Source organism: Bos mutus, chromosome 1, assembly GCF_027580195.1.
Source record: "Bos mutus isolate GX-2022 chromosome 1, NWIPB_WYAK_1.1, whole genome shotgun sequence".
In the NCBI taxonomy this organism is placed as follows: Eukaryota; Metazoa; Chordata; class Mammalia; order Artiodactyla; family Bovidae; genus Bos; species Bos mutus.
Window position 1 is genome coordinate 151,446,312 of NC_091617.1, and position 18,892 is coordinate 151,465,203.

Sequence of the window (18,892 nt, forward strand, 5' to 3'; positions counted from 1 at the left end):
AAATACAATTTTAAATAATTTCCTCAAGGTCACCCAGAAAATCAGGAGTTAGACATGAACTCACAGGGCTCTCTCTAGACTTTGCATGTTAAAAAACCCAACCAAGTCAATAGATCTAATTGGCTTAATTACGTGTTTCACTTAGTACGCTGTGCCTTGTCTGGAAGCTAGAAGGGTGGGCACTCCATAGAATCGTACAAAATGGAGGGTTTTTATTAGAAGAAGAGTGGAACAGGAGAGCTATGAGCAAAAGAAAAGAAAGGATTATTTTCAGTTGAGAACATTTTGGGGGGAAAACAGAAACGCAAGTGTTTATTTTTTTGGTGTCACTCCATGGCAACTTAGTTCCATGACCCAGGATTGAACTGGTGTCCCCTGAGTCTTAACTTCTGTATCACCAGGGAAGTGTCTAGGCAATGGTTTTATCATGCTGATCCCCCCTTCTTCCTCAGGGGGAGCAAGGTGAGTCTGAAAGACTGATGACCTCACTGGTGCTGACCAGAAAATTCCAAATTGGTTGGCTAAGATCACATTTCCGAGGAAAGTCAAAACTACAATTAGGCTGGGTATGAAAGCTGGGTTTGGTATCATGGGCTTTTAGCACCATGGATGCCATTTTGGGTCTGTGGTTTTCTTTTTAAAGGAGTTTAGCAAGCATGCCAGATGGAAGATAGGCACCCCTCCCCACCCCACCTCACCCCGTCACCTGTTGGATCTGATCTGATAGTCCAGGGGCCAGCCACAATTTGTCCTATATTGTGCTGGGCGCTGGTGGCAGCCAGACCCAGAGTTCATTCTGATTGTCCTCAAATGACACCATCCAGGCTCCCAGTCATGCTGAAATTCTGCTTCTACTCGAAGTCGAAATTCAGGCCTCCCTTATTTCCTTTGACCCTCTGGGTTATTATGGTGTTGAAAGCTGAGAACACTGACCAGGGACTGAACCCGGGATTATGGCAGCGAAAGTGCTGCATCCTAACCCCGGGCCATCAGTGAACTCCCCGAAAAGGGAGAACACTCCGATGGACGCAGATTTCAAAGGAGTTAAGAGAGGAACAAGGAGAGTATAAGGAGAAAAAGGAAGACAACCCTTGGAATCTATGGCCTGGAAATGCAGTGTTTTCCAAACCTTTGAAATAAAGATGAGTACATTTGCCCAGCTCACTGCCTATTCCCTGTGATGAAGAGTAGGAGGCATCTGTGAGATTGGGTGTCACCTTTTAAATGAAGAGTTTGCAACCTTCTCAGTGGTCTCCACTGGTCAGCTCACATAGGTGGGTCAGGCTCTTGAGTCAATTCTTCAGCACTGAGCCTTCTTTATGTCCAATTCTCAAAAACTGGAAGCACTATGAAGCGGTAGCTCTATTGTTGCTATTGTTCAGTCACTCAGTCGTGTCCGACTCTTTGAGACTCTATGGACTGCAGCAACATCCACCAGATCATTGAAGAAGAACTAGAGTTCCAGAAAAACATCTACTTCTTACTAGAGTTCCAGAAAAACATCTACTTCTTTATTGACTATGCCAAAATCTTTGACTGTTGTGGATCACAACAAATCATGGAAAATTCTTAAAGATATGGGAATACCAGAACACCTGATCTGTCTCCTGAGAAATCTGTATCCAGGTCAAGAAGCAACAGTTAAAACTGGACATGGAACAACAGACAGGTTCCAAATTGGGAAAAGAGTACGTCAAGGTTGTATATTGTCACCCTGCTTATTTAGCTTATATGCAGAGAACATCATGTGAAATGCAGGGCTGGAGGAAGCACAAGCTGGAATCAAGATTGCCTGGAGAAATATCAATAACCTCAGATATGCAGATGACACCACCCTTATGGCAGAAAGTGAAGAAGAACTAAAGAGCCTGTTGATGAAAGTGAAAGAGGAGAGTGAAAAAAGTTGGCTTAAAGCTCAACATTCAGAAAAGTAAGATCATGGCATCCAGTCCCATCACTTCATGGCAAATAGATGGGGAAACAGTGTAAACAGTGGCAGATTTTATTTTTTTGGGCCCCAAAATCATTACAGATGGTGACTGCAGCCATGAAATTAAAAGATGCTTGTTCCTTGGAAGAAAAGCTATCATCAACCTAGACAGCATATTAAAAGCAGCGATCTTACTTTGCCAGCAAAGGTCCATCTAGTCAAGGCTATGGTCTTTCCAGTAGTCATGTATGGATGTGAGAGTTGGACCATAAAGAAAGCTGAGCGCTGAAAAATTGATGCTTTTGAACTGTGGTGTTGGAGAAGACTCTTGAGAGTACCTTGGACTGCAAGGACATCCAATCAGCCTATCCTAAAGGAAATCAGTCCTGAATATTCACTGGAAAGACTGATGCTGAAGCTGAAACTCCACTGCTTTGGCCACCTGATGTGAAGGACTGACTCAGTGGAAAAGACCCTGATGCTGGGAAAGATTGAGGGCAGGGGGAGAAGGGGACGACAGAGGATGAGGTGGTCGGATGGCATCACCGACTCGATGGACATGAGTTTGAGCAAGCTCCAGGAGTTGGTGATGGACAGGGAAGCCTGGCGTGCTGCAGTCCATGGGGTCTCGAAGAGCCGGGCATGACTGAGCGATTGAACTGAACTGGACTGCAGCACGCCCAGTCCAGGGGAAGATCCCCTGGAGAAAGAAATGGCAACTCATTCAGGTATTCTGGCCTGGAGAATCCCATGGACAGAGGTGTCTAGCAGGCTACAGTCCATGAGGTCGCAAGAGTTGGACATGACTTAGACTAAACCACCACCACATACATCATTAATTCCTACTTCAAATTAGGGAGGGCCCTAATTTGTGTGACCCTATGTGGTCAAACTAGGATTATCGTATTAGTAGAAGGGTGGTGACATTCTTCCATGTAATGGCCTGGAGCTTATCTTGTGGTTTTGTTTATGGTTTTATAATTAAACAAGCCTACTTTCCAAGAGATTTCTTGAGCGATCATTAACTTAGAGTGGGTCCCCAAAGTTTCCTAGGCTTCCTTCTCTGTCTTTAGGGATCGAACCCAGGTCTCCTGCCTTGTAAGTGGATTCTTTACCAACTGAGCTAGGAGGGAAGCCCAGTAGTTGGAACATTCTTTAGAAGCTATAATCCCTACTTTATTCAGATCTCGTTTTCCCTGATGTCCTTTCTTCATCCCAAGATTCCATCTAGATACCACATTACATTTAACCATTTCCTTAAGATCCTCTTGCCTGTGAAGTTCTCCAATTCTTCCAATGGCTGACTTTGACAGAATCTGTCTAACGTTTTTCTCATGATTTATTTGGGTTAAGGATTTGAGGTATAATAATAAAAAAAATTTGGCCTTTGTCCCTAATTCCTGTCACTGATCTCCTAAAATCCTTGGAATTTCCCTCTGTGTTAAGAGAGTCTCTGTTATTCATAATGAGCCCCTTTCAAGCCTATCAAAGTTTATGCTAATGAGGTGATAATTGGCGAACTTCTAAATGGCTTGGGATGGGGGATGGGGGTCCAGAGGAGCCAACCAAAGAGGTTTGGCACTTTCTCCTGACCTGCTTCAAAGAAACCTCTATAAAAACCCTTGGGAAGCGCTACCGAGAGGGCAACCCGGAGAGGGCTTGGACCGTCTGCCTCCCCCACCTCCTGCTTCTGAGCATCTCTCACCGGAAACAGTAAGTACAGCGCTTGGCTGCCTTCTGTGTTCTAGCAAATTATCAAACCGGGAGCTGGATGGTGGGAACCTGTGGGCCTTTTCGTCTGGCCGGGCTTCAGAAATGCCCCGTAGCCTGGGTACCCGGATTCGCGGCTGGCGTCTGATATGGTGGGCAGAAAATCGAAGAACCGGTTGTTGATGTTAGCAAAGACCCCCACGTATCCACATTCGGTGTTCGTCGGGGTAAGACCAGAGGAGGCAAGCGGAGGGCCTCTTATTTTTGCTCAACATCTTTCCAGGAGGGTATATAAGGCTGGATGGAGTAAGGGGGTGAGACTGGCGGGCTGCGGGAAGGAGGGTTAAAGAGCTAAAAGGCCCACAACGGGTAGGCGGTGGGGAGAGACGTCTCCTGGATGAGAAGCATCCGCGGGTTTTTTTTTTTTTTTTATCTCTCCTGAATCTGGTCCGCTGTTGCAAAGAAGGGACTCATTGGAAAAGACCCTGATGCTGGGAAAGATTGAGGGCGGGAGGAGAAGGGGACGACAGAGGATGAGATGGTTGGATGGCATCACCGACTCGATGGACTTGAGTTTGAGTAAACTCCGGGAGTTGGTAATGGACCGGGAGGCCTGGCGTCCTGCGGTCCAGGGGGTCGCAGAGAGTCCGACACGGCTGACCTGAGCTGAGCTGCACTGGGCGCGGTCCAGCTCTCACGCTGCGGGCGCCCCGGGGCCCGGCGGAAGCCCGGGTGGTCCGCAAGCCCAGCCTGCACAGCGGCTGCCTGGCCACGAGGGGGCGCAGCGCGCGGCGGCGGGTCAGGAGGGCGACCTTCGGGCGGAGAAGCCGGCCGGCCTGCCCCCTTCAGAAGTATACGGGGCGCCGCACCCGTCAGGGAGGGTGTCGGGTGGGATAGGCTGGTCGCCGCCCCTCCGAGGGCCTCGTTCGTCTTTGGTCGGGGTCGCGGGGGCGCACCGGCGTTGAGCCGGCTGAGCCACCGCAGCCAGCGAGAGGGGCGGAGTTTCCGCCGAGGCCGGGAAGGGGCCCTGCGGCACTCGCGCGCCTCCCGCTGCGGAGCCCCGGCTGGCACGGCCCGCTCGTCAGTGCGCACGCGCGGCCCGAAGCGCCAGTGTGCTGGTCCCGCCCCCCGTGTTCGCTGCGGGGGCGCTCAGACGCATGGATTAGGGGCGGCAACTGAACCGGCCCAGCCGCAGCTAGCAAGCGGGGACGAGTTTTTCTGGAACCTGCGTGTGGGCAGAGGCTTTCTAATGACCCACGATCCAGATGCAAGGGTAAAAAAACCAACAACACAACTGTTCAATTCAGTTGCTCAGTCATGTCGAGTCTTTGCGACCCCATGGACTGCAGCACACCAGGCTTCCCTGTCCATCACCAACTCCCGGAGTTTACTCAAACTCCTGTCCATTGAGTTGGTGATGCCATCCAGCCATCTCATCCATTGTCATCCCCTTTTCCTGCCTTCAGTCTTTCCCAGCATCAGGGTCTTTTCAAATAAGTCAGTTTTTCGCATCAGGTGGCCAAAATATTGGAGTTTCAGCTTCAGCATCAGTCTTTCCAATGAATATTCAGGATTGATTTCTTTTAGTATGTACTGGTTGGATCTCCTTGCAGTCCAAGGGACTCTCAAGGACCTTCTCCAACACCACAGTTCGAAAGCATCAATTCTTTGGTGCTGAGCTTTCTTTATAGTCCAACTCTCACATCCATACACGACTACTTGAAAGACCATAGCTTTGACTAGACGGAGCTTTGTTAATCCCTGGTTGAGGAGGGGACTGGAACCCACTGTCATTTCATGGAAACTGAAGAATTGGTGATGGACAGGGAGGCCTGGCGTGCTGCAGTCCATGGGGTTGCAGAGAGTCGGACACGGCTGAGGGACTGAACTGACTGACTGACTGCCCTGGTGTCAGGACTTACTGAATCTCTTACGTTCTTTTGTCTCCTTGTGGAAAGATTTCAGCATGAGGCAAAGAGATGAACACAATTAGTTTATTAGCATAGGACGCTTGTGTGAGATACTGGTGGGCAGGCAAGGGCTTGCAGCCCTAAGAACAAAGAGGGCTATATTTGTATAATCAAAGCAAAAGTTGTGGGGGAGGCTATGCATGGAGAGGGGGAAGGGTATATGAACAATTTTTGTACCTTCTCAATTTTTCTGTGAACATGAAACTGCTCCCAAAAAGCCTTTAAAAAATAATGTTGTTTCCAAAAAATAAGTGGGGAGAAGACCGTCTTTTTCCTCACTTTTGGGAAGACATCAAGGCTTACATCATTAGTTATTTGACCCTAGATTGTCTAACTGGGTGATTGTCATATGGTGGTGATGTACACTAAATGGGAACTTTCCTAGCGACTCAAACAGCAAAGAATCTGCCTGCAATGCAGGAGATCTGGTTAGATCCCTGGGTGGGGAAGATCCCCTGGAGAAAGTCATGGCAACTCACTCCAGTATCCTTGCCTGAAAAATTCCATGGACAGAGGAGACTGGCAGGCTTCAGTCCATGGGGTTGCAAAGCCAGACAGGACTGAGCGAGTGACACTTCCACTTACTTTATATTAAAATATGATTCATCTCAGGTTTCAGCATAATGTCCCCTTTCACCAAGTTTCTTTCACCTTACACCTTTAATTCCTGTCTTGGCTACATGCATAAATGCTCTTCTTCAAGGACCATTAACTCCCTGACTTCATGTAACAAGATTTGGACTCCATATGTATTTTCTTGTGTTTTAACTATTAAGACTTCTGGCTTGAGTGTGCCTGGCACTTGAACATGCCTGGCCTTCCTTCAAGGCAGTATAGATTGAAACTGTGTCCTCTGCATTGCATGGCAAATGCTTAAACACTGGACCCCCCAGGAAAGTCCCATTTATCAAATTTTATATATAGTAGTGTGTATATGTGAAGGAGGAAATGGCAACCCACTCCAGTCTTCTTGCCTTGAGAATCCCATGGACAGAGGAGCCTGGCAGGCTACAGTCCATGGGGTCGGGAGAGTCGAATATGACTTAGCTACTAAAGAGAGAGAATGTGTATATGTTAATTCCAAACTCCCAGTTTCTCCTCCTTCCCCTTCCCCTTTGGTAACCTTAAGTTTGTGTTTTGTCTGTGTTGAACAAAACTCTTGACTATATGCTTTCTGTGTGTAAACAAGCAAACAAAAGACAAAATTTGAACTGCACGTAGTTCAGTTCAGTTCAGTTCAGTCGCTCAGTTGTGTCCGACTCTTTGCGACCCCATGAATCGCAGCATGCCAGGCCTCCCTGTCCATCACCAACTCCCGGAGTTCACCCAGACTCACGTCCATCGAGTCAGTGATGCCATCCAGCCATGGCCTTTTCTGGCAATTCTGAAAGTATTTTCTGTGTATTTTGGGATTAAGCAAATTAGGCACTATCACGGCATTGCTGAGAGCGAGGAGTCTCGCCGGGAGCAAGTGGCACAAGTCTGGAGGGAGGAAGGCCAGGGAGAGCTCTGTGGACTGGGCTCCCGTTCCCAGATCTGCCTGCTGAAAGAACTTTGGGACCAGGGCCGAGCCAGTGGCCCTACGCATTCCTAGTGTTCGTATTTTGGTTCTAAATCCCATTCTCCGAAGTTCCTTGGAGAAGTAGCTCACTCAGTTAAAGTGAGTGTTAGTCACTCAGTCATCTGACTGTTTGTGATTCCATGGACTGTAACCCCTCAGTCTCCAGTATGAAAAAATACTTATTACACAGTCTCAAAGGATCATTCCACAGATTATTTAATAATTACAAAGGGAAAAAAGGAAGCTTTATAGTGGGAAAATTTGGCGAAAACCACCTTAACCATGTGATCAAAATCAGCACTGCAGAGAATGACGTAAAAAAAGTGCCAAATATGCATAACTTGAATTGGATCATGGGGTGTGTGTGTTAGTTGCTCAGTCGTGTCTGACTCTTTGCGACTCCATGGTCTGTAGCCCGCCAGGCTCCTCTGTCCGTGGAATTCTCCAGGCAAGAATACTGGAGTGGGTTGCCATTTTCTTCTCCAGGGGATCTTTCCAACCCAGGGATTGAACCCGGTCTCCTGCATTGCAGGCGGATGCTTTACCATCTGAGCTACTAGGGAAGCATCCTGGGTTAACATCAGACAAACTAAAATTGAAGGACAGACTACAAAGTAATGGGCCTGATTCTTTTTTTAAGAGTAATCACTAGACTTTCTTTGAACAACTGGGAAAATATTTCCTTAAACTGTTTATAAGTGGGAAGGGATGCATGGTATTGGAAGCACACGAAGGAAAGAGGGAGGGGAGGGGGGAAAGAAAGTTGGAAAGAAAAGAAGCAAAAATGCCGGGAAAGAAATACTGCATTGAATGAACCACAGACCAGAGTACCTTTCATCTTACGTACCCTTAATACATTCATGAAACTTCCAGAGATATTTCCATTAGTTAAATGGGAAACTTCCACAAAGTTGTGTCTGACTCTTGGGACTCTATGGACTATAGCTGCCAGGCTCCTCTACCCATGGATTTTCCAGGCTAGAATACTGGAGTGGGTTGCCATTTCCTTCTCCATGGCCTGATTTTTAAAAACATGTTTATGTTGTGGATCTTCTCTGTTGGTCCAATGGTTAAGACTCCATGCTCCCAATGAGGGGGGTTGGGTTTGATCCTTGGTCAGGGAACTAGATCCCACATACTGCAATTAAGACCTGGCTTAGTCCAAAAAAATAAAGTCTAAGTCACGAAAGACAAAGATTAGGGAACTGTTCCAGAGTAAAGAGGAATAAAGAGACATGACAACTCCAATGAAAAGGTGTAACTTTGAAGTGGGAAAAATGTTGCATAAAGGATGTTATTGGAACAATTGGCAAAATGTGAATATGGACTCGGTCGTAGATGTTAGCATTGGATCTATGTTAATTTTCTGAACTTAATCATTGTAGGTTGGTTACCTAAGAGAGCCTTCTCGTTCTTAGGAAATAATCCCTAAAGTATTTGTGGGTGAAGAGTCAAGATTTCTGCAACTTAATCTCAAAAGGTTCGGGGAAGAAAAAAAAGTCTCTGTTTTGCTTTGTACCATTGAACTGGATATGCTACAATTTACACTATATGTTCTCTATTGTTGAACATTAAATTTTCCAATTTAAAAAATCATTCTTACAAACAATGATGCTATCAACATCTTTACGAATAGAAATTCTTTCTTTTGTCACCATTTTTAGTATAAATGCCCAGAATTAGGAATACCAAATCAAAGAGTGCCAGTGTTTTTAAAGCCTTTAATAAGAGGGTAGTAATTCAAGATGCTAAGAGTGGTTGATTTAAATAGAAGGTTGTAAGTAACCATGGGAGGTGAGAGAACAGAGCTACAAATAGCAGGAGATTTTAAAAGCAGCTGCTCATGCAAAGGGCTCTCCCAGTCCTGGGAAACTCCCCGCACTATGGCAGGGGGCTTGCTACCCCAAAACGGCTGCTGTAAGCATAGCGTGGGGGGTTTTCCAGCAGACTTTTTCGGTTAGCAACTTCCCTACCCTTGTCCTAGGACTCATGGGTCTAATCCAAACCACCATGACCTAAATCTAGACTTTGGACAATAAGGGATTTGTGCCTCCGGAGGATTCTTCTGGCTAAGAAACACAATGTGATGCTTTGTGTTCAGGAACCTCATGACTGCAAGATAGCTGTGAACATTAGTAGAAATCTAAAATAAAAAAGAAAGAGTATTTGGCCTAAAAGATACTGAGTTGAAATAAAAACTGCTAGTAATGGGAGTGTAAATTGCTTTAACTACTTTGGAAAACCGCTTAGTGTTATGTTTTTAACACTCAACATTAACTTGATCCAGTATCTCCTATCCTAAGTAGGTGTGTTCCCAGAGAAATGCTTCAACATGGACTCCAGAGAGGCAAGTAAGGGAATGTTCAGAGCAGCATTACTTGTCAGAGCAAATGAACTGGAAATAACCCAGTGTCCATCAACAGGACAATGGCTAAACAATCTATGGTAGAACAGAATATTATATAGCAGTGAAAATGAATAAAGTCCAGCTATGCAAAATTATGCGGCTTCCCAGGTGGCTCAGTGGGTAAAGAATCTTTCTGCAATGCTGGGGACACAGGAGACAAGGGTTCGATCCCTGGGTTAGGAAGAACCTCTGGAGAGGGAAATGGCAACCTGCTCCTGTATTCTTGTCTGGAAAATCCCATGGACAGAGGAGCCTGGCGGGCTACAGTTCATAGGGTCACAGAGTCGGACACAACTGAAACGGCTTAGGGCACACGCACAGTTATATGTGTGAAGCTTAGAAACAATTAGTGACAAGGCTTAGAAGGTTCCTTTTTGAATAATATTTTTGAAGCTAAAAAACTTGAGCTTTTAGGGACGTATTTATTTGTATTAAGATTTTCTTTTATTAAGTTTATGGATTTACTCATTGATTTTTGGCTGCACTGGGTCTTCCTTACTGTCCGTGGGCTTGCTCTAGTTGCGGCGAGCGGGGCTACTCTGTGTTATGGTTGGAGGCTTTCCCATTGCGGGGGCTTCTCCTGTTGCAGAGCTCAGGCTCCAGGCACACGGGCTTCGGTAGTTGTGGCTCGCAGGCTTCGCAGCGGGGGCTCAGAAGTTGTGGCACACGGGCTTAGTTGCTCCATGGCATGTGGGATCTTCCCAGACCAGGGATCAAACCTGTGTTTTCTGAAACGGCAGGCGAATTGTTAACCACTGGGCCACCAGGGAAGTCCTTATAGTAAGATTTTTAAAAACAAAGTAAATAAAAATATAAAATTGAGGGACTGCCCTGGTGGTCCAGTGGCTAAGACTCTCATCTCTCAATGCTGGGGCCCTGGGTTTGATCCCTGGTTGGGGAACTGGATCCCACATACCACAGCTAAGACCCTGTGCAGCCAAATAAATAAAAATGAATTAAAAAAATATATATATATAAAATTGAGGATAGTTAGGCATGGTAAGAAGTATAGCATTGTTGGCAATAATTTCTTTCTTTTTTCTTTTAATGTGCATTGTAATACTTTAAAGAGGGATAGCCAGGATGGAGTGTTTACCAGTTTATCACTTCATTTTATTTGATTTTCAAGCTTCTCCAGGGGAGGTGCTGCATTTCATGGGTGATGTAAACTTGGAAGGTAGTTAATAGTTAGGATGGCAGGTCCTAGTTGACTAAATCCAAGGGGCACAGGTCAACAGGATACAGTTTAACAGGAGTAAACCTGTTGACATTGGTTTCAAATGTCAGCAGCAAAAGTACAGCTAGAATTAGGACCAGTGACTTTTTTTGTTTGTTTTGTCTTGGCCACGTGCATGACATGTGGGATCTTACTTCCCTGGATGGTGGATCAAACTTCCGCCTCCTGCGGTGGAAGCACAGACTCTTAACCACTGGATCACCAAGGAAGTCTAGGATTAGTGATTTTTTTAAAAAGAAAAAGTCTAGGATTTTATATGAATGCAGTTTCAGTAAGCTATCAAGCTCATTTGGCAATAATCTAGTTCTTAATGAGGGCTAGGTACATAATATTCATGTTATTACTAGATTTTGTACCTTACATATGTTACTGGAAATTCTTTTGAATGTGTTGCAGTTGAAAACATCACTGGTGTCTACTGTTTTTGCATGTTGAATTTGAAAATAGCAATGTAGATAAAAATCAAGAAACCATACAATTTTCTAATTGGAAGAGGCCTTCAAGATGATGGCTAATCTGAAAGGTAACCATTTAAAAATTATAACTACTAGGGAATATTTATAGTTTGGGAAATTGGGGATGACTCTAAACATAAAAGCAATGGTAAATGTCATGAAAAAAATTGAGGTTTTATTTAATTGAAATGTAAAATTGATACCTCAAAAATCATCTTAAAATTAAAAGGCAAATGTTAAACTGATTAAAAATGTGCCATAAGCAGGGACTACCCTGGTGGCTCACTGGTAAAGTCTGCCCTGTAGTGCAGGGGGCTTGGGTTCAATCCCTAGTTGGGGAACAAAGCTTCCTCGTGCAACTGAACCCAGAGCAGTGCAGCTCCTGAAGCCTGCATGCTCTGGAGCCCTCACCACAACTGGAGAGCCTGTGTGCTGCATCTAAGAACCCATACAGCTAAATTAAAAAAAAAAAAGCCACAACTATATACCAGCCCAGCGTTGACGCCCTTAATACAACATTATGACAGCTTACAGAAAAACCTGAATGAACTTTTCGGCCAACCCAATATAAAGAACCCATAAAATCAGTAGGAAATACAGTAATACCAAAGTTGAAAAATGGCAGTGGACATTAGCACAATGAAGGAAACTATCGACAAAAGGAGAAAATAGCCTACTGAATGGAGAAGATATTTGCAAACAATATGTCTATAAGGAGTTAATATCTAAGTGAATGCATATTAAGCTGCAGGTGCTTCGTATTGTACACCCAGAGCCAAATGAGTGACATTGTGATACAGTGATTATAGCCCCAGAGGTTGATTCCACAGTTTATTTTTTTGACGGTATAGTAGTAACTTGGGTCCTCAAAAAAAAAAAAAAAACAGAATTCAACATTAAAAGTATTTAAAAAATGGGCAGAGGACTTTAGAAATAGACGTTTTTCCAAAGACATACAGATGACCAATAGACTTATGCAAAAATGTTCTATATCACTAATCTTCAGGGAATGCTAAATCAGAACCACAGTGAGGGACTTCCCTGGTGGTCCAGTGGTAAGACTCTGCACACCCATCGCAGAGGGCACGGATTCAGTTCCTGGTTGGGGAAGGAAGATGCTGCACGCTGGGCGGTAAGGCAAAAACAAAAACAAAAACAACAACCCCTAAACAAACAATTCCCTGGTGGCTCAGATGGTAAACATGCAGGAGACCTGTTTGATCCCTGGGTCGGGAAGATCCCCTGGAGAAGGAAATGGCAACCCACTCCAGTATTCTTGCCTGGAGAATCCCATGGACAGGGGAGCCCGGTGGGCTACAGTCCATGGGGTCGCAAAGAGTCGGACACACTGAGCGATTTCACTCACTAAATAAACAGTGACCCATGGTGATATATCACCTCTCACCTGTCAGAAAGGCTATCATAAAAAACAAGTATTAGTAAGTATTAGTGAGGATGTGGAGAAAACTTTTGTACAGGAAGCGACTTAAGTGTGCACATTCTACAGTAGTCCCTGGGAGCTCCCTGGCAGTCCAGTGGTTAGGACTCAGTGCTTTCACTGCCTAGGCCCTGTTTCAATCACTGGTGGGGAACTAAGATCCCAAGCCCCTCGATTGGCCTGACCAAAAAACAACAACAACAACAAAAAACCAGAGGAATGGCTAAACAGATCATGGATACTCAAACATGGACTATTTTGTAGCTGTCAAAATGTATCGGGTGTGGTGGAGATCTCAGCTTGAGGTTTTCTCTGACCTGGAGTTTATTCCTTGGACCATCCCTAAGCACTTCTCTGGAGGTCGAGACAACTGCTTTCCCCTTTGTGGGTATCTAATCGATCCCAGGTGTCAGTCCACTTCCCCCCATACCCCCCAATAATGAATTCCCTGTTTCCCCAAAGAGGAGGAAACCTCCAGTCCTTGTTTGAAAATGCTGTGTTGGAAGGGTTCAGAAGGGTTCACATGGCAGAATTAAGACTCCTTCATCCCTAGGATGGGCTTCCCAGGTGATGTAAAGAATCCCCCTGCCAATGCAGGAACTGTAAGAGAGAAGGGTTCGATCCCTAGGTCTGGAAGATCCCCTGGAGAAGGAAATGGCAACCCACTCCAGTATTCTTGCCTGGAGAATCCCACGGACAGAGGAGCAGTCCATGGGGTCAGAAAGAGCTGGACACTACTGAAGAGACCTACCATGCAGGGACCATACCCTAGGGAAACAATGGAAATCTCCTATTGCTCTTAGTAAAGGAAGACTTAGTTAATACATCCAGCTCTCAGTTGTACTGAAAGGAGGAGTAATGCCAGGGAGGAACAGCAATCCACTGAGTAAACAAGTTCAGCTCTCTACTGTCCACCTCCTTCAGCCAACATCCTACCGAGGGGATCCCTATGCGGCGCCTCTCCTCTCTCCTTCATTCAGCAAAAGCTTCGGCCACCCTCACTGTGAGCTGGGAACACAGATCCGGGTCCCTGTCCCCAGGGCTTCCACACGTCTCCAGGGGAGGCAGACACCCTGGACCCGCAAGGGCAGTGTGGGCGAGCAGAGTTGCAGGGCAGCTGGAAGGCGGCCTGTGCCACCCCCGGAGGTGACATAGTGACATTGAAAGTGAAAGTTGCTCAGTCGTGTCGAACTCTGCAATTCCGTGGACTGTCCATGGAACTCTGCAGGCCAGAATCCTGGAGTGGGTAGCCTTGCCCTTCTCCAGGGGATCTTCCCAATCCAGGTATCGAATCCAGGTCTCCTGCATTGCAGGCGGATTCTTTACCAGCGGAGCTACCAGGGAAGCCCAGTAACATTGAAGGCCTGAGCTAATATTTCAGGGTTTCAGGTAGGAGGATGCTGGGGCGGGCCAGGCGGTGATCGATGCGGAAAGGGGGACGGAGGAGGGCAGTGGGAACGGTGCTCTGGAGCGTCCAGAAGCCCCAGCCAATGTGGTCAGCGGAGGCCGGAGCAGCGGGCAGGATTTGGGGTTGTGCCGGGCAGCGGGGCCCCAACCAAGGGGGATCTCCACCCGGCCTTTCCCACGGCCTGCTTCCCATGCCCCTGCAGCCACCTGCTCTGTCCTTGGGGGAAGCCTCTGCCCCCACTCTACCCCCCACCCCACCCCCCCGCAATCGGGTGCACTGGCCGCGGGGTCCCAGGGCTTGGCCCACAGGCACCTGTTACTGAGGGCTCCCTCTTAACCAGGTAAAGGGCTGGGGTGCCCCGCGTGGGTTGGCAAGCAAGGGCTCGGATTTCCTACCTTTGATCTTGCTGTTTGATCTCCACCTAGAGAGACTTATTTATAGAAACCAGTCGTTCCATCTCGGCCTGCTCTCCGGCTTTTGCTGTTTTCAAGATGCCTGATGGGTGGCTGGGTGCAGGCTGCCTTCCAGCCTGCAGTCTTGCTCTCTGTGCGCTGCGTCCCAAGTTCCAATTCGGCAGCATTCGCCGCCCTTGGCTTCTCCAGGAGATGGCTCTTTTCTCCCTTCAGGGCCCTGTGGTTCCTGAGATGGCTTCTTGCTTTTCTACACTCTGAATTTCAATTTTTTTCCCCCACCAGATTTATTGTTATTTTCTTATAGACTTAAAGCTCTGGGGATGAAGAAGCAGGGTTTGCATAGAGGCCTTTTAAAAATCCAAGGTTGATTGCAGAGCAAGGGAGATTAACAAGGGGACATTGCAGCCTTGCCTCTGAGGAGCCTGGTAGTGGTACCTCTATGGGAACCAAATTCAGTGAAAACCGGGAAGCAAAGTCCAGGCTGGGGATGTGAGGGGCTGTATGACAGCTCCTGGCTTCCCCATCCACTCTTGCCATGGAACTTCCCTTTCAGACTCATGAAATTTCCAGTAGCAATGCTTTATAACAGGTATATGACTTTTACCCCCTCCCTTTTAAGCAGGGTTTGGCTTTCTCTAATCACTAAGTTGCAGTTCCCAGGGGAAAATGTTCAGGTTGGCTGAGAGAAAAGAGAAAATTATGATGTGATTCATCGGCCCCTTTTTGTGGCACTTTCAGCCACAAGGAGAGGACCTGACTGTCCTGGGTGTTACTGCAGTGTCTGCCATTTCAGGCTGAGTCTGCTTTGTTTGTTTTGGGGGAAGATCCATGAAACTTAGGATTGGTACAAGTATGACTCTTGAATTTTCATATAATTGCAGTGCTGCGTGATATGCAGTGATATGCATAACTGGATATGCATAACCAAGATATGTCTTGGTTTTATGATCTTTATGATTCTATACACTTGGAGATTCTTTTTTAATAACATTTTTTGATGTGGACCATTTTAAAGTCTTTATTGAATTTGGTACAATATTGCTTTTGTTTTGATTTTTTTGGCCTCGAGGCATGTGGCTCTTAGTTCCCCAGCCAGGGATTGAACCTGAACCCCCTGCCCTGGAAGGTGAAGTCCTTAATTTTTTTTTTTAATATTCTTTTCCATTATGGTTTATCATAGGATACTGAATATAGTTCTCTGCTATACCGTGAGACCTTGTTTGTCCACTTGGAGGTATGTATCCGTGAGTCTGCCTTTTAAGTCATCTTCACCTGTGTTTTGCTGGCCGCCACGCACACTCCCAGGGCTCTCTGGCTTAGGGCCCTTTCAGCTTCTGGCCCTTCAGTCCCTTTGCTCTTCCAGTTCTCCCTTGATGCCCGTCTGCCTGTCCCTTGGTTCTTTCTTGGCCCCTTCTCATTGCTCAGATATGCCCTGGATGGGCCCTGGGCTGGGTGGGGAGATGCGCTGCCAATAATCTTTCTCATTTCATTAAAAAAAAAAAAATTTTTTTTTTTTTTTTTGGCCTGGCTATGTGGCTTGTAGGATCTTAGTTCCCTGATTGAACCCGAATCCCGGCAGTGAAATCCCAGAGCCCTAACTATTCGACCACCAGGGAATTCCTTTTCTCATTTAAAGTGTAATGGTTTTAGTCCGTTTCCCCATTCATTCGTTTGACCCCAATAACTCGTCCTCTAAAAGTGAGATTTTTCAGAAAACGGGACAGAATTGCTCAGAAGACAAACTTGGTGCTTGGAGGGGGTGAGGGGCAGCTCATCTCTTTGTGGTGTAGTCTCTGATCCACTGAGGTGGTTTAGACTTTTGAGGCTGCTAAGGGCTTTCTGAAGGAGCGTGGCATTGTTAGTTCTGGAAACTTACGGTACTGACCAGCCCAGCTGCCGGTCCTGGTCCTGTCTGATGGGCAGGTGACTCTTCACAGATGGTGACTCCCCTCCCCAACCAGGAAAACTTTTATTATGCGCCTGGGATATAAAGGACCATTCCCCTCTGCTGGATGAAGACAAGTTTGCTTTCTATGGAGAAAATTTTGTGAGTACTCCGCTCTCTAGTGGCCAACTGGGCGAAAGAGGTAACAGTTTTACTTCACTTTACAAACGGAAGTCAGGAGCCAGTTTAGCGTCAGGAAATGTTTGTGGAGCATCTACTGTGCTGTCACAGTGCTAAACCCCAGGGATATGGAGGTAAATGAGGTCACTGCTAGTCAAATCCTTGCAAATTGAATCACGGTGTAAATGTATTAGGATTTTTTTGAGAATTTTAGCGCTTGAAGGGGAAGTTAGAGATGATCTGGTTTGTCTCCCTTCTGCTTTTTTTAAACAGTTGAAAAACCAGGGTCCAGAGAGATGAAATGATGTCCTTAAGATGACATGGCCAGTTAGGGAAAGGGGGAAAAAATGCCAGTGAAATTCAGTGGACAGTCATCCTTTGATTTTCATAACTTATTCTGAAATACTTCTGGAACTTACCACAAAGTTGCAAAAATAGTACAGAGTTCATTTGCTCAGCTTCCTCCAGTGTTAATATCTTATACAACCATGGGTTTATCAAACCACATACATTAACATTAGCACAATACTATTAACTACGACTTCAGATTTCACCAGTTCTTCTACTACAGTTCTTTTGCTGTTTCAGATCCAGTTCAGGATATCACATAGCACTTCTTTACTTACCACATTGCATTTAGACTCTAGTTTTTAACTTTAGATTTTCATTACTGTTCCTTGAAACAGGAGTGAATTAGTGAGGTTCTGCTGCCGTCCAGACACTGTCAGAAGCCCCCTTTGTCTATGGGAGTAGGCTTGGTGTGTTTCCAGAGCCAGCTGTTTGCCCTGGAGATCTTGATGCCATCCTGCGGCAGCTCTGTGGGTGTGCTTGAACTCTGCAGTCCTAGCTTATCTGATCTGGGTGCAAATGGCTGTCCTTGGGGCTCAAAGTGGCACACCCTGCACTGTCTGCCACCATCCCCTCTTAAATTTATTTTTAAATATTTTTTTTTATTTGGCTGCGCTGGTCCTTGTTGCGGCATGTGGGATCTTCACTCTTCATGACGGCAGGCGGGTTCTTTGGTTGCGGCACATGAACTCTTAGTCGTAGCAGGTCAGATCTGGTTTCTTGACCAGGGATTGAATCTGGGCCCCTTGCACTGAGACCACAGTCTTAGCTACTCGACCACCAGGGGAGTCCTGAGCACCTTTTATTTGCCAAATGGCTTTTTTGAAGAGCTTATTCAAGTCTTTAGCACACCTCCCCACCACCCCCTTTTTTTCCCTGACTTTTTCTTACTGATTTGGAATTTTGTTCTTTTGGCCACGCCAGGCAGCATGAGGGATTCTAGTTCTCCCACCAGCGATTGAACCTGAGCCTCATGCAGTGGAAGGGCTGAGTCATAACCACTGGACTGCCAGGCAAGTCCCTGGAATTCTTTATTATAGGCTAGGGAGTGAATCTTTATTGAGGATTTGTGTTTTGCAAATACCTTTTTCATTCTAGAACTGTGTCTTTCTCATAGTGTCTTAATGTGCATGTGAGCTCAGTTGTGTCCCCCTGGACTCTTTGTGACCCATGGACTGTAGCCCGCCAGGCTTCTCTGTCCATGGGATTTCCCAGGCAAGAATCCTGGGGTGGGTTGCCATTTCCTCCTCCAGGGTATCTTCCTGACCTAGAAACTGAACCTAAGTCTCTTGCTTGGCTTCCCTTGTGGCTCAGATGGTAAAGAATCCTCCTGCAATGCGGGAGACCTGGGTTTGATCCCTGGGTTGGGAAGATCCCCTGGAGAAGAGAAAGGCTACCCACTCCAGGATTCTGGCCTGGAGAATTCCATGGACTGTATAGTCCATGGGATCCCAAAGAGTTGGACGTGATTGAGCGACTTTCACTTTCACTTCTGCTTGGCAGGAGCCACCTGGAAAGCCATAGTGTCTTAATAGATATTTTTAATTTTATGTATCAATCTTTTTTTCTTTAACTTCTGGTTTTGGTATCTTGATCGACTAGTCCTCCCCTATCTGAGGTCACAAAAATATTCTTTATTCTGAAAACTTTATTGTTCTTCTCTCTTGATTCTCGTATGCCACATCTCCATCCATCCATCCATCCATCTTCCTCCTAAAGTACATCCTCTAGTGAGACTGTATGTAGTCAGCTGAAGTCTGAGGTCACATTTCGGAAAACATCTTTTTTTTTTGGTGCTCTACTTGAGTGATCGTTTGGGGAGGTCAACAGTTTTAGGTTGAGCTAGTTCCCTCAATATTTTGAATGTGTTATTCTATTGTTTTCTATCTCATTGTTCTGACTTTGGAAGCAACCTTCTTTCCCATTCCCTTTGGAGAGTGTCTCTTTCCT

The 18,892-nt window shown here is 46.0% G+C and overlaps 1 protein-coding gene across 5 annotated transcripts in view; it reads left to right on the forward strand.

Annotated features, from left to right (window-relative positions):
- The first annotated feature begins 3,698 nt into the window (after positions 1-3,698).
- Positions 3,699-18,892, forward strand: part of HLCS (holocarboxylase synthetase) — a 223,798-nt gene continuing 208,604 nt past the window's right edge. The window contains exons 1-2 of one of the 5 annotated variants that reach the window (XM_070377547.1): positions 13,937-14,097; positions 15,710-15,763. Coding sequence is in view for 1 of the 5 variants with exons in the window: in XM_070377521.1 (XP_070233622.1) it covers positions 3,790-3,867 (78 nt within the window). In the remaining 4 variants the exon portion in view is untranslated. Of the gene's footprint in view, positions 3,868-13,936; positions 14,098-14,377; positions 14,457-15,709; positions 15,764-18,892 lie in introns of those variants that run through there. The other 4 variants (XM_070377537.1, XM_070377521.1, XM_070377530.1 and 1 more) reach the window with 4 other exon arrangements.